Below are 15697 nucleotides of genomic sequence, written 5' to 3' on the forward strand. Positions count from 1 at the left end.
ATCCCATCCTCCATCCTTTGTAGGCCTTTCTTTTTAGCCTCAGGAGGTCTGCTAGGTCCCTGGAGAGCCAGGGGGGCTACTGTGCCCTCTTGCTGCCTTTCCTCTGGGATGGAATTTGATGAACTAAACGAACAGCTGGGCTCACAAAATGCCGGCACTGGGACACCAAGGGAGCTATGGCAGCTGGAGATGAGAAATCCAGCATCCACGCTGCATTGTCCAGGGAATCTTGCTTGAATTGCCTGTCTGCCTCCCAGCTGTCTGTGGCCTGGCTTTTTGTTCTTCCTTAGAGATTCTGGGCTTGAAGAAGCCACGCAGAACAGAGGTCATGGATTTTCAGGCTCAGACAGGATCGCTGTCATCACCCCTGCATAACGGGCCTTATGCTTCACTCTGGCCTGACTCCAGTTGCTAGTGGCTGAATAAGAGCATCTCTTTTAGAGGAAAGCACTGCATCTGAGTGAAGGGCTGAGTGCTGAAGAATCCCCGGCATCCTTTGTGTTCTCCCAGAGCTTCAGCGCCCTCGCTACTAAATCCTTACACTGACTGGGAGGTTGTGATCTAGTGCTCCATGATGGCAGAGCCATAGGGGAATATGATCTCAGAAAGCAGGGGGTCAGCTCCCAGTTCCCCATGGTTGTGCTTCCACATTTTCAGAGTTTTGTTTTTGGTTTTTTGGGTTTTTTTAAGAACATGGGCAATGACTTCACCTCTCCCACCCCCCCATGCACATGTTCTGAGTGGCACCAGGCAGCTTCCAAATTCAGCTGTGCTCCCTGCTGTGTGTTCCTGTCTGTATTTTATTACCGTCTGCCTGGGGTGGGGTGGGGGGCTGCTGCTGCATTGAGCGTTTGCACCTGGCGTGTTTGCCCCTGAACACAGTGCAAGGGGGCTGATGAACGAAATGTATCCCTCGGCATGTTTGGTTTAGCGGGCCAGCGAGAAGCATTGGCTCCATTAGCATTCAGCTCGCATGAAAGGAGTATTCCAGGGCGTAACGGGAAGAGCGCTGTGTTTTATCAGAAGCTGTTTACATGCAGACGGAATCATTCCTCATCCTGATTGCATTCGCAGGGCTGATTAATATCAGGTGATAGAGCAAAGCTTGTTTGGAGAGTGAGAGCAAGGCAGCTCGCAGTCTGATGCCGCTTGGAAAGGGCGCGCTTAGTTCCCTGGCTGGATCGCTGTGGATGCAGGCTGTACCAGCACCCAGAAGTCATAAAGCATCGCAAGGTCTCCAAGGGCTACTCACGTTTTCATGAATTCCGTTTCCCAGGGCTGTATGGGAGAAGGGAGTTGTATTCACATGGAGAGGGAGGCTGGGCTCGGCTCTCATTGAAAACAATCTGACAACTCTCTAAGTAGGCAAGAGCCCCGAGGGAGTTGCTCAAAGTGGTGTGTCAAGTCTGCAGCAGAGCCAGGGATAAAACTTTCCTCTGGGTTGAGATCCTCCTGTCAGCGTGTTGCAGGGTGTATTTCACTCCCATATTGTGCTTGCAGTAGCGGGCCAGCCAGGCCACAAGTCCTCCTGCATAAGCGGTGACAATCCTTTGAGCTGGTTTCTGGGAAAGAAAGCCAAGAGACTCAGATGGACCCATCAGGGCAGACAGCCTGTCTCAATAGGCAAACGTGAGAGGGAGAAGGGCTGGAAGGTATGAGCAGGACTGTCCAAGTGATAGGGAATGCAGAGCACCTGGGGAAGACCTCACATGGCTCTTTCTTAACTCAGGGGATTGGTAGAAGAGAAGCGGATGTTGTACAAAGCCCTCATTTCCTTTGTAGGGTCAGGAGAGATTCAGAAGGAGAGAGGAAACCCTTGTAATGCACTTAATTGTGCAGCGCTGAACCCCAGGGGAAATTTCTTACTGACCCTCAGTTGCCGAGCTGATTATACCCCCTGAAGCATGCGTATTGATTTGTGTCCTGGCTGCTGTAACTGCAGCAGCTGCTGCTATTGTTTATAAATGTCTAATCCGTTTTTGGATGTCAGTAAAGCTCAGTGATACCCGGCTGCAGGGAGTCACGCACTTTGACTGTGTGTTGCATTTAAGAATAATAATAAAAAGCCCATACCTGTTTTCTTTATAGGGCTTAAATTCTCATTAACTCAATTAATTTAATTTTATTAAACACTCATTAATTACTCCTCTGGTTTGGGAAGGAGTGACCAGGAAGTTCTGACTGGCTTTCTCTGTACCTGGCTGCTTGGTAAATCACTTCTGAAACTGGTGTCTTGATGGCAGTTATGTCGACCCTGCAGCGATGGAAAACCATTTTGCCCCTAGTTTCTGCTCGTGCATGCGGAGTGCAGCTGTTCTCCTGCGCAACCCCTTCCTTCCTCCGATACCTCCTCTGCCTCCAAGCATGAAAATACCAAGATAAAGGGGTAAGGGGTCTACAGCCTTGTTGCAGCATTCTTAGCTACGTGATGCTTTTGGGGTTTACCAGCCCAGCCCAGTCTGGAAGGGTGGAGAGCTTGCTCCTCTGTCTACCATTAGCCAGTTTCTAATATAGGTCAGTAGTTCAGTGGGGCCATGTTACACAATCCCAACACAGTACCTTTGTCAGGGGCCTCCTCACTCCAGGAATCTGATCAAGATGACAGGTGTGTGCGTGCGGCATAACCTGGTGATTTCTGAGTATGCTGCAGGCACTTGGATCTCTGCTAGGGTTTCTTTTCTTGCCAGTTGGTGTTGTTCTGGGGACTTCGATGCTGGGCTTCTAGGCTTTGTAGGGGGTGAAATGGCAACGGTCACCGGACTCCAGGGGATGTTTCTGCTTTTGATGCCATTGGTTTCGTGACAAATTGGAGGCATTGCAGCACCTGCTTGACTTCTTCCTGCTTCATTTCCACACCCATGGCTTCATTTTGCCTAAAGGCTCTGGCCAGGTGAAATACATGGGCGAAACGCAGGAGTGCTGATAAAGAGCTTATCTTTATTTCCTACTTCAGTTGGGGGCATTAGGATAACTAGTGGTAGGCACACAGAGCACCAGCGCTGTGCAGTGACTTAGAGAGGGCACAGTAATGGTAGCTACTGCCTCTGGCCCAGACGCCATTGCTGCCCAGGAAGCAGAAATTGGTCGTTACGTCTTCGGTCAGGGATATAGAAGGCCCCATGTGATGTGACAGGCTGGAAATCCACTGATATCTGCTGTTTTGTTACAAGTGAGACCAGGGTAAGCTTGCATCTGCTTGTCATGTAAATAGATGGTTAGTCGGTTAATTAGATTTGCATATTTCTCAGAGGCCCTCTGTACTCCTGAGCATGACTCTCCAGTGTGCGATCTGTGCTGAGGGAAGGCATGTCTCCTTACCTGTTAATAATCACACTTGCCAATGTGTTAAAGCTGTTAATTTACCTTAAACGTTTTGAGTGAGGGAGGATCTGCACAATTACAGTAATTGTAGCTGTCACGGGGAGATGTTTGCTGTGTCTGGAAAGATCAGCGTTGTATCACGTTTCTGCCGGCGGTAGCTGAAAATGAATGTCAGAATGACATGTTATATTATGACTATTGGAGAGGCATGATACGTGTTCCCGGTGTTGTGCGGTTGCGCTGGGAGAAGCACCTGAGCTACGGTAGAAGGAGAAATGCACTCGCTTATACTGCGGGGCTTAGCTGGCCAGAGGTTGTAGCAGTTGTCATTCAATTCAGTGTCCTGTCATTTTTAAATGGGGATACATGGACTTGGAGTTACTTTTGTTTCCAAAGAGTTGTACAGCATTTGTGTGATGGGAAGACCCTGGATCAGCAGCCCAAGGAGCAAAGTGCTCAGGTTAAGTGCTGTGCCAGGTGCATAAGAACAGAAGAATTGCCACTTCTGGGGTCAGACCCTAGGTCCGTCTTGCCCAGTCTCCTGTGTCACACAGTGCAGAGTGGATGCTGAAAGGCAGTTAACTGGGTACGACCAGGGTTTTTCCCACTGTTCCTCTCATTTTGTGACCCCTGGTTCTGGAGGGCAGTGCACACCCATCTTCTCCCTCCTGCCCAAATAGGCCTCTAGTTGAAGGTTGTAGTGTACTTAGCTCTGCCTGGTCGAACCATGGTGTTTGTGCACAGATCGTCTCTGACACTTCCAGCTGTTGTGGTGGTTTGGGGGCAGGGGAGATGTAGTTACAGTGGGACTTAAGCGAAGATCATAAACTCATTCATAGGCAGACTACTAGAGAGTTGCCAGATGTTGTTTTCAGTCTCTCCTGACCTGGAAGCAGAAGAGTTCAAAGGCTCTGCATAGCCAGGGGAGATTGGTCTGTGTAATGAAAGCAGGAACTGTGTCTATGAGGCTTAGCTAGGTGGCATGGTCTTGGCTTTGGAAGGTGACTCTGGAGAGGCAGGGTATTTTTCTGGGTCTGGCACTGACCTACCGTGCGGTCTCCAGCAAATCACTTTACTCTTGGATGCCTCTGTTTCTCCTGTCACCCTGTGTTTGGCCCATCTGTTTAGAAGGAGGGCAGCTCAGGCTGAGTCATCCTCTTACTGCATGTTTGTACAGCACCATCCTAGGAATAGGTATTCATTATGGAAGAAACAAAGAGAACAAATACATTGGTGGCAAAATGCTGTTCCTGACACCCCAGGCATAGGCTATGTGTTGTGGCCATGGCATCATGCCACTGGTGGGCAAATCTCTGCCCGCTTCGGTGCTGTGCAGAGTGATGCCTGTAAGGTGTTCAGCTTTGTTTCACAGCTGCTGGCAACAAGTCATCTCCCCACAAAACAGGGACCTCACTGGCAGCAGCAAGACATCCTGCCCTTCACTGCCCAACCAACATGCCTCGACTTTGCCTCACCAAAGCCCCGTTGGAGGCAAGGCTGCCCGTCCAGGCCTTGCCGTGTCTTCCAGGCAGCAGTGCCAGACTCGAGAGAGTAACTCTTGTGGTGGAGACGGGTCTGTCCAGGACAAGGCTGGGCTGTCCAGGCAGTCTGCGCAGCCATAGGGCAGTGATGACTTTCTGGGGCAGGTTCCCATTAGTGTCCTTAGTGCCGGACCAGAGCTAGTCAAGGGAGAAGCTGAAACCTGAAGAAGAGAGATGCTTCAAGATAACTCTTCACAACACTAGCTGTCGCTTTGTTATCCATAGTCCAGCCCCTGGGTCAGCCATATGGCCCACATGTTCCTCACCCCCAGTCCCACAGCCCACTTACCCCTAAGCCTGCTTATAACCTGTTCCCAGCTCCACAGCCTGCCTCCTTCGTGGGTGCCCAGCGACAGAGACCCCTGGGGTAGGTCTTCATGGACCAGCTCCAAAGTGGAAGCAGCAGAGTTGTGTTAGCATGGCACTGTGCTTGGCTAATTAGCCTGTCTGCAGAGTTTTAGGGAGGCAGCCCTTTGGCATCTCAGCGTGCTGCCTGGCACCAAGGGAAAGTGGGGGTGGAGAGGAAGAGGGAGATGAACTTACTTCTCCAGGTTCTCCCTACCCCCTATCTACCATTGCAGCCTGCTGGATAAAACCACTGCCCTACAATTCCCCTGTGCTACCCAGCCGTCCCATGTTGCTTATTCCACAGGGAAGAGGATCCCTTACCTATCCAGGCCCTGATTCCCAGTAGGACTCTTTGCTGTGACTGAACATGCGCAGTGCCCCACGTTCCCAGCCCTAACAGTATAGCCCTGGGCAGAAGACACTTCCAGTACCATGGGCAAGAGCAGGAGGAGGCCCCAGGCTGAAAAGGAGAGTGCACCAGGCTGGTCTGTTCAGTTGGGCACTCTGTACAGCGGGCGTGAGCTGTTCCTGGGGGTGAAGAAGAGATGGAGCTGCTTTGTTGTGTATCAGGGAATAGTCTAAGCTGGTGGGAACAGTTTTGTGGCTTCGCTGGAGCCTCTGAAAGTCTGCCCCGAGGTGTTTACACTCAACCATACATGGGAAGGAAGCTAGGAGTGGCTTGCCCAAGGCGTCCATGTTTTCTTTTATATTCATTGCATTTTTATTTTTTATTACTGAAAAAAGATTTCCCTCTCCAACCCCATGACCTTTCCAGGAATGCGGCCTCTGGATGGCTTTAAGGAGCACTAAAAATGTACTGCCCTGCTTGTGCTGGGGCAGAACCATCTTTCCAACCATCTGAAGAGAGCTAAGGAGATCCATTATTAGCACCTGTTCTCAGCAACAGGCTGTTTGCTTGGTCTAGACAGGACCTTAAAGTGTGCTGGGATCCCACTCGATTTTATCTGAGATATTTTGGCCCTGATTCAGCAAAGTGTTCCTAGTGCGTGCTTAAGATCTGGCGAAGTCAGTGGGACTTAACACTCAAATGCTTGGCTGGATCTGGCTCTTAATTGTTCTTTTCTTTTCCTTTTTTTTTAAGGATTTTCCAAGCAACTTTTTTTAGTTTTTTTAAATGCACCATAGGAAATTGGTAAAGATTTTGCTACTGCCGTCCTCACATAATGACAGGGAGCACTTTTAACACTCAATAGATACTTGTGTGTCAGACTTCCCAGACTTAGGGTTTCTTTTTTCTGTTTTGCAGGTTAGATCATTTAGTTAGAAAAAGGTAATAGTCTTTGAACGTGAAAGCACCAGTTGCAATCCAGTACTGGATAACACCCAGTTACGAAGCATACACGTATTACCCTCTGTACATAATAAAAATCATATCAAATTTTAAACTCTTTTCAGAAAGACATGACCCCCTTATGCCCGATTTTAAATGACACAGCTAAGGATAAGGTAACAGCTTCACCAAGTGCGACTTTACTGTTTTTACTGATTGAAAACTTCTCTCTCGAGGTCTTGCTTAAAAAAGATCCTTAAAAAAGAAAATTAACAATTTTCTCACAAGCTTTTTTAGTTTAAATCTCTGTGCTCTCGAGGGAGAGGTGTGCCAGTGGGACAGTTTTTTCAGTGGAAGTGTTAACTGGTTCATAGCTGTGCCATAACAATTTATTTATATAAAAGAATATAACTAAATGCTTTCAGGGCTGTGTAAAATCAGATTCTTCAGAGGTTTTTTTTGTGTGTGGAGGGAGGGAAAGAGGGATTTGCGCAAATAATTTAACTATAGTGTCAGTGGATCATGATCTGAATAGTTTTCTTCTTGGATTAGCAATGTAGTTTCATGTTTTCTATGAAGCTAAGACCATTGCTATGCCACACTCCTGCTTTCTGGCATTTATGCCCTAGGATTACGAGAAGAATTTACAGGATAGGTTTCCCAGTGCAGGTGGATTAATAGCAGTGCATTTAAAACAAATCCCTGTTCTTTTTCCTGTGGGGAGTAAAAGCTTTTCCTGCATCCCATTAAGGAGGCCTGTGCATCAAGTTCAGAATGCCATTGTGTTACTGAGACACACAAGGGCCTCAGTGGCTGTAGCCTACCTGCATTGATACTCTGCTGCATCTCCAGCGGTCTTGGGCTGGCCTTCCTTGTGTGGTGCAGAACCGCAGATATACCAGATGGCTTCCATCCATGGCACCAGTCTTGCTCCACTGGAGTCCGAGGGAATTTTGCCGTAGACTTTAATGGGAAGAAGACTGGGCCCCCAGAGCGTGGGTGAATGGATACTGACCTTGGATGAGACTATCGGTCCACACAGTAAGACTTATTGCAGAAGCATGTCTCAAGCTTCTTATTCTAGGGGGGAAAAATGTGGAAAAGAAGAAGATTTGGGCAGAGAATAGGTGTGATCGCAGCACTCCGCATTGTTCTTACATGTGCCCATTGCTGCTAAGCAAGAGGGTCTTGGTGGCCACAGGGTGAATCGGCCCCTCAGTAAGAGGAAGGGCAGTGCTGCTGTTGGGCTAGAAAGCAGAAGACCGTGATTCGGTTCTTAGCTCTGCTGCTGTCTCTCTGGGTGGCCTTGGGCACGTTGCTCCATCTATCAAGTGGGGACAGTATTACTCTCTTCTGTTTTATTGAGGGGAAGAAGCAATTTTGGGTAGCAGCTGCTACTCACTGTGTGTGTGTGCACGTGTGCATGTGCATTCACACTTACACACAGAACCTGGTTCAATGGGGCTATGATCTTGGCTGTGGCTTTCAAGTGCCACACTTGCACATGCTGTGCTTGGCCCTTGGCATTGAAGGAGGGGGGTATTTATCTTTCTCTGTACAGAGCTTGTGGCTCCCCTAGGATCAAGCCTGGAGCTCAGATCTGATTGTCTATCCAGAAAGGGGACTTTTCCCCATTTCTCTACTGGCGCTCCCTGCCTTTTCTAAAGTGTGGTGTGGGTCTCATGGGGGTGACTGGAGATGGAGGGCCAGTTCAATGAAGCAGTGGGAGAAGTGGATGGATGGATTGGTTGTGGCCACAGATGTGAGGCCAGTCTTTAGTTTCCACTTTTAATGTGTCTGCCTGTTAATGTGCTCAGGACTGTGAAGGGCATGGCCACAGGTGTGTCAGAGGGCAGTTGAGAGTTGCACTTGCCAGCTGGGCTACTCAGTGAGGTCAAGTTGCAAGTGAAGAGGAACCCTTTAGCTTGCTCAGTGAAGCAGGATGGCCTGGGTTAGGCTTTTCAAAACATTAACTTTTTCTCCTTCCTTTTTTTCCAGCATTATCACGGTTTTTCCAGCAGCCCGAGTCGCAGACAGTGGAAGAAAATGGCATGGCCCGGTTTGAGTGCCGCATTGAAGGGCTGCCTGCCCCAAGCATCACCTGGGAGAAGGATCAGGTGGCTCTTCTGACAGAATCCAGGTAAGTGGCTGGGAGTTCGATTTCCTTGAGTTCATTTAAAAAAAACACCCCAACATATTAAAACACTAAGAAGATGACAGTCCTTCCTAGTGTTCCTTGAACCAACAGAAAAATATCCTTAAAATTAATTAAGGAACATGGAAATAAACAAATTGATCAAGTCTTATTCCTTCTTCCCCTGCATCATTTAGCATATTGGACTTAGTGTGCAAGCTATAAAAGGTAATTCTCTGAAAACAAAATCAGGAATTGCCTAAGAAGCAATATAATTGCACAGGACAGTCAGTACAAGTTGTCCACTCATCAGTCTCAAAATGGACTGCCTTATGACAGTTTGTCACCATCTCCTGGTCATATCTTGCCCATCCAGAGAGTTTGGTGGTTGCTTGGGCCCTGTATACGTAGGTAGCGGATGGTGGATGCTTGAGGGATTGGCTCATAGGTAAGGAAAAGTGCAGAGGTCTCAAGGGAAGTAAGCCTTTCAGTATTCTGACGCTGGGCTCCAATCCTGCGCAGATGTAAGTGGGAGCTGAACTGCATTGCAGGGAGGCTCCTCAGAGCTGGACAAGAGAAGCAGGGGTGGGTGTAGGCCTTCCTTGGATTGAGGCCTATGGTGGTATTAATAATGGGTCTCCTTCTCACAGGCTTGGTATAGTTGACACTGAGTCATTCCCCTTGGCCCCTCAGGAGTTCATTGACTTCGGTGGCATGGATTTCCTGCTTGGGAAATGACAGATCCATCTGCACTGTTCCCTTTTCTGAGTAAATGTGTGTCTGGGCGGGGAGAGGAGACAAAGACAGAGGCTGTTCCCTGGCCTGTACACTCAACTGCTGTCTGTGGGTCAAATGATGATGCTGTCTTTTAGCCCCTACAGATTCAGCAGCTGTGGTTTGAGTTTCTGCAGGAAGAGCTGGTCCTTCCCAGGGACAGCTAGCATGCGGGAGGGAGGGGAAGGGAAAAGTACTAAAATTGAGAAATAATTTCAGCACAAAGGCTGTTTTTGTCAGAATAGCTGTTTATATCCTTGAGGCTGATGTGTAGTGAGCTGAAGGTTTGTGGGAGGCTGGTGCTTTGTATGGGAAGAAAAATAAGTGTTAAAAAAAAAAAATGGCAGCGGGGGGGGGGTGGGAGAAGGAGGCATGCCCCAGATAGGGCAATAGCTTTTTAATATGACAGTTCGATGGATGTTGTGAAATAACATGCTTGGAGATTGCTTTCAACATGAGCAGCTTGAAAATTGCTTTCTGTGTAACAGCCAGAGGTAATCTGCACCTGCAGACCTGGCTTTTAAATCATGTTTAGCACATAGAAGATTTCAGGGAGCTTGGCTGTTCTGTTGTTGACTGTACAAAATGGGCTTGGGAGGGAATAATGTGCGTCCAAAGGAGGGTCTGGGTACACAATGGTCTCCTTGTCTACTCTGCTGTGCCTGTGCATTGCTTGACAAGGCCAGATGCAGCCCAGCCACGGGGGGCTGTGGGCATGCTTTGCGACATACCTTGACAGCAGCATGCGTGGATATCCGTGTTGGACATGCAGGCATGCCATGTTCTGACTTGCGCGTTCAGAGCTGGCAGGATTAGTGGGATATGCAGAATCCAACTCTGGGACTGTGAATCCGACCTATTGGAGAGCATTAAGGTGTCACTATGTTTTATCTCCTTTAGCTGTAGCGTAAATGAAAAAAACCCTTAAAATAGCTCTTGCTGTGATATCAGTTTCTCTTCTTTGACATTCTAATAGGTCTCTAATGGGTGCCAGTGAGACTGTGGTCTCAGAGGTGCGTTGCAATGATGATATACGTAAGCCAACCCTTGTCTTCCCTGGGGTTTTATGCCATTACAATTCCCAGCACTGACAGAGCATTTGATTCAAGATATTGCATTATGGAGCAGCCACCGCATTGCTAAGTACCAAGTCCTGCTGAGATCCCATGTGGCTGTTTGCGCCAGGAGATGCTGGGCAGTAGTTTTTCGTTGAATAGGTTGCTGCACACATGAAGGGAAGATTGGTGCTTGCTGTCCTTTTAGAGTTCAGTGCATGCACCCCTGTGTTTTTTGGACATGCTTCCTGGCATTTCTGCTTCTTGGATTCCCCTCTCAAGTGCTTCCAAGCCTCCCACAAGGACCTTTCTGCCCACATGAGTGCCTAAATACTTTAAAAACAAGGCCTGAAATCCACCGCCACAGCTTTGAGTTGGCCCAGCTTGTAGAAAGCCGTGAAAAGACACCGCCTTTCTGAGGGGCTTGCCATATCTTTGAATGTGGTTTCTCCAGCTCACGTGCCTCTGAGTTTTGGGTCAGAACATGGGTTAAGGGTTCGCTTTTTGACCCTTTTACCTTCTGTTTTGTCTGGTTGTTTCCTCCCTCTTCATGGAACTTTTGGGCTTTCAGTGTTGAGTACTAAGCAAGAATCAGGATGTCGAGTTGTAGGTGAACGTTCAGCCTGTGCAGGAGCTGTAGGCACTAGCTCCGGGGCAGCGGATGCTGAGTTGACTGCAGCTGCTTTCTTGCAAGCCCTGCCCATGGTTGAGTGGCTGCCTGTGTGGCATGGACCCGTGGGGATCAAAGACCAGGAAGCCAGCTAGGCCATGGGCAAAGGGGAAGGGGTTGTTGTGCTGCCGCGGACGCAGGGCTAGCAGCATGTAATGATGATACCTTTGGGTTCTGAGTCCTGCTCCTTTCAGTCATGATACAGTGCTCTGGGCAGAGGTAGGCCTCCATTTGGTTGAGGCTGGTGGAGACCGTTAAAGAAGGATGTGCTGGGAACAATTTCCCGGCCCCAGCTTAGTGAGAGCAAAGCTGGTGGGGATGTCAGTGGAACTGGGATTTTACCCCCTGGTGCATTTTCTGTTTTTCTTGGAGATTTGACTTTGGCTCTTTGTTTTTCTCTTCCCTGTAACAGCAGTTGTTCTGACAGAGATGATTGTTCTGCTCTTCGTTTGAGAAAAGCATATACCCAGAGCCACCCCTTACACTCTGAATCATTAGGCAAACTCAGCTACATTGAAGGGGGGTCCCCGCTTCCACTTCTCATGGATTCTTTTGATGCTTCTCGTTGATCAGCATGACCGCAGTGAGCACAAATAGCTGGAGGCTTTGAGAAGCATTGGGAAGGAACAAGTGCAGCAAAGTCTCTCTCTTGTTCTCCCTGGCTGTCCTTGGGCGAGGAACACTTAGCATAGCTTGCATTTCTTTTGGAAATAGCTTCAACAGGATTTGCTCTCCCATGAAGCCCCCCCTGTGCTGCTGAACTCTCAGAAAACATTGTGTTCAACTCTGGAGTGAGTCAGTAGTGACCTTGCAGGTCCCCTCTCTTGTACAAAGACACAGAAACTCTGCCCAAATGACTCCTTCACCTCCAGCTACTAGACTATTGCAAGAAACAGTGGTGAGGCTGAGAAAGAACTGAAGGTCATCAACATAACTCACCCGCATCCTACCTCTCCTCTCTGCATCATTAGCACATGAGCCTTTCGGTGTCTGCTGCGTGCTTGTGGTAGCCACCAGTAGCCATGACGTGTTTTTAAACCCCTCCAGGGCCTTTGCAAGCTGGATGGACTGATGCCGAATCTGAACCCTGAGCAGCGTATGATTATGTAATGAATATCGACCATATGCTCCTGGAAATGCAGTTGGGTGCTATATTTGTCTCTGGTAGATGCCTTTCCTGCTGCCTGGAATGCGTTGCTTGTCACTGTGGATGCAAAGAGCAGATGCATGATAAAAATAAACCTCAGGGGACTGGGGACTTTTCCCAGCACGGAGTCAGAGATGCAAATATTTGTCTTGGTACTGCTGCATTTGAACTAGGAGTCCTGACAGTGGCTGCCTGATGGCAGCCCCTCTGGGGCCTATTTAGGCTGGGTAGAAGCTGCTGATCTGGCTCAGATTCCACAGCCTTTGCTCTCATGAGTAAACTGAGAGGTAGACCATGCTGGTGGGTAAGGTTTTCAGGGAGGGGCCCACAGAGACCGCATCACTTCTGTAACTGAGCTGCCTTCGGATGTTCTCTGCCACATCCCCGCTGTGCCTGCAGATGGGGAGTGTTGATGGATATCTAAATGGCTCGACGGTTCAAGGACCTGTCTCTGTTGTGGGGCTTCAGATATCAAGGGTTTCCCATCAGGGTGTTCTGGGGTGGGCAAACCCAGCTGAGAAACCAGCCTCTGTGCTCATCACTCCTCTCTGGTCCACTCCTGCAGAGTAGTCTCTCTTGTCCATCCATTCAAGGGCTCTCATCACAACCAAGACATCTGCCTGTCAAAACTCGGTGGTGAAGTTCATAGAGGTTTGTGACTTGTGTTCACGAAGAGAGAGGCTGCCATCAAGGAATTCAGACAGAAAATAAGGAATTTGGCAGCCACTTGTGCTTTATGCTGATCGCTAATTATCTGCATTATTCAGCACTATACTGCTTGAGTTTGTGCTGCAAAACCAGGCATCCATCAGGAGCTGGCTCTCTTAGTATATGGAAGCAGAAGTGCTTTAGTGCAGTGGTTCCCAGCCGGTGGGCTGTGTATCACTAGTGATCAGTGAGCTTGTTAGAAGCCTTAGGCCAAAAACTGTAAGGAAGTAAATGAAGGAGCCTCTTTAGTTCCAAACAAAACTGTCACCGGATGCCCCACAGCCTTAGGAGAGGATGTCCAGGAGGCAGAAAGCATTTCTCCTGACTGCTTTCCTCCCTGGAGGTGTGTAGCAGGCTAGTAGAAGTGCATCCTGCCCTGTTCCTGTGCTGTTGGGTCCAGGGCTCTCACCTGTCCAGCTAGCTTTTGCCAGGTCTGGCCCACCTGTAGATGATCAATTGGTCAGCCTCAGCTGCTGAGGTGAGCCCACATGTCTCCTGTCACCCTGGCCAAGTGTCCCTATATCTGAAAAGATCTAGGCTCATTCAATGCCATGGCCAAACCTGCAGTCTCATGTGGGCCTGAGATCAATGAGCCCCTGCACAGCACGCTGCCCAAGGGCCAGGAATTGCCTCCTCCATCACTGAGGAACAGCAATTTAAATGACTTGGCCAGGGCTAGGCAGCAAACCTGTGGTAGGGTGTTCGTAAGTCTGACTCTTTCAGTCCCTTCTCTAGCCCTTTAGTGACCATTTAAGATGAGGTGGTCACAGACAATCCTGAGTTTAGCTGTTCTTTTCCTTTCACTCATCCTCCTGTTTCAAACAGCAGGGAATCCTTGAGAGACTTATTTTTCCAAGCAAATTGCCATTTCCATTTGGAGGTGCTTTTAAGAAGATAGCTTCTTGCCAGACTCTAATGATCAATAATTAATAGGAGAAGAAGCAATGGCTTTAGCTTGCATGGAGACTTTAGGTTGGATGCTGGCAAAAACCTTCTAGCTGTGAGGATGGGTAAGCACTGGAAGAGATTATATGGGGAGCTTGTTGTGTCTCCATCCAGAGCGGGGTGGGCAAAAGACCTTTGGGAGTGGGATAGACATTGCTGATCCTTCCTTGATGCAGAGGGGGTGAAATTGAGGTGCCCTCCAGGCCCCTTCCAGCTCTGCTTTTTCTAATTCTAGGGTGTTTTGTGTGGATCTGATGCGTGGTCCCCAGCATTCAGCATCCAGGCAGAAAAAGGTGCCTCCCCATTTCTCTGCACTTTCAGAGACGCAAGAAAATCATATAGTCAAAGGTCCTTTTGAAGCAGACCTTTGCTAGGTTGCTGTAGCAGGGTGGTTCCCCGAAATCCTGTTTGGAGAAGATGCCTGGAGTATCTGACACCTTGTTCAGACAAAGGTAGCCAGGATGAGCAGGACAGCTGAGAGTCTCTAGGCAAATAATTTCTGTCACCTGTCCACATGTACATTATTAGCCTGTTACTCACGTGTCCATCAGAAGGCAAGGGAAACAGGCTCTTCAGAGCAGTTCTCAGGAACTGTTATATCCCTCAGTACTGGAACAGCCTGGAAAGAAGGTGATGAGCCTTGCCAATAGAGTAGTACATAGCTTTGAGCTGTATGCCTGGTTGGCTTGACTCACTGCCCAGAGGAACCGAAGCTCTGACTCAGCCCCTGTGGATGGTGGAAAGTCCTCTGGTTCAGTAGCACAAGCTACTACTGAGTGCAGAGTCAGTGCCCTTGGAACGAGCTGGCCCTGGAAACCCAATCTTTCAGGGTTCTCAGCCAGGGGGTGCTTGGTGCCTGGCAGGATTGGCCTGTGCAACATTGGTGAAGCCCTCTGAATCCTGCATCTCTCGCTGTATAACTCTCTTCGTAGCTTGTCCAACAGCTACCCTTAGTACGATGGGAATCAGGATTCCTTTTCTCAAGTGTAGATCCTGTCCTATAGATCTGAAGACCTGAGGAATCTATTTGCAATGCCAAACAACAACATTACTGCATGAACCTAGGTCAACATGGCATGTTCTTACTGGATAAAAGACGGTGCTCTTTGTGATATCCACATGCAAACTAGTAGGTTTGTAGCTACCATACTTTCTCACATACAACACACCCTAGAGTAAGAGAGGCACCTTGCTTTTTACAGGCAGCATGAAGGAAAAAAAACCTCTTTGGAGCAGGTAACTGAATAGCAGCAGGAAGGGAGCTGAGCCTGCTCTTTGTTGTGCTCCCTGTGGATCGTGTACAGATTTTACTTATGCTTCTGCCTGGTAACTGCCAGACACTGCTTTTACTGTATTTCTTGCATATAATGCACACTCAGATTTCCAGCAGCTGGTGGGGGGGGGCGCGCATTTTACCTGAGAAAATATAGTACATATGCATATGTAGGTATGTATGCTTGTGTGCTTATGTATGTATTTTTTGAATAGAACACTTTTAGCAGAAAGGCCTTTGGACTATCTTGAATCAGGTTTGGTGGTAGTCTGATGTAGAGCTGAGATTATGGTTGTATGGATAGGATAGGGCTGGTGGTTTGGATAGGGCTGATCCTGCCTTTGGCAGGGGGTTGGACTAGATAACCCTTGGGGTCCCTTCCAGCCCCACTTCTCTATGGCTATGAGTAGTCTTGAGAAAGCCAGGCCTACTGCTGCAGTGAATCTGTTGCTGTTAAAGATTAGTTTATTTTACTTTTTTTTTTTTTTTT

The 15697-nt window shown here is 48.5% G+C and overlaps 1 protein-coding gene across 2 annotated transcripts in view; it reads left to right on the forward strand.

Moving 5' to 3' along the window:
- IGDCC4 (immunoglobulin superfamily DCC subclass member 4) overlaps positions 1–15697 on the forward strand; it is a 125666-nt gene that overhangs the window by 15484 nt on the left and 94485 nt on the right. For both annotated transcript variants that reach the window (XR_002095137.1, XM_019503974.1), the window contains exon 2: positions 8500–8641. Coding sequence is in view for 1 of the 2 variants with exons in the window: in XM_019503974.1 (XP_019359519.1) it covers positions 8553–8641 (89 nt within the window). In the remaining variant the exon portion in view is untranslated. The remainder of the gene's footprint in view (positions 1–8499; positions 8642–15697) is intronic.

This window comes from Gavialis gangeticus, unplaced genomic scaffold (genome assembly GCF_001723915.1).
Source record: "Gavialis gangeticus isolate Ggan-Ray unplaced genomic scaffold, GavGan_comp1, whole genome shotgun sequence".
NCBI lineage: Eukaryota > Metazoa > Chordata > Crocodylia > Gavialidae > Gavialis > Gavialis gangeticus.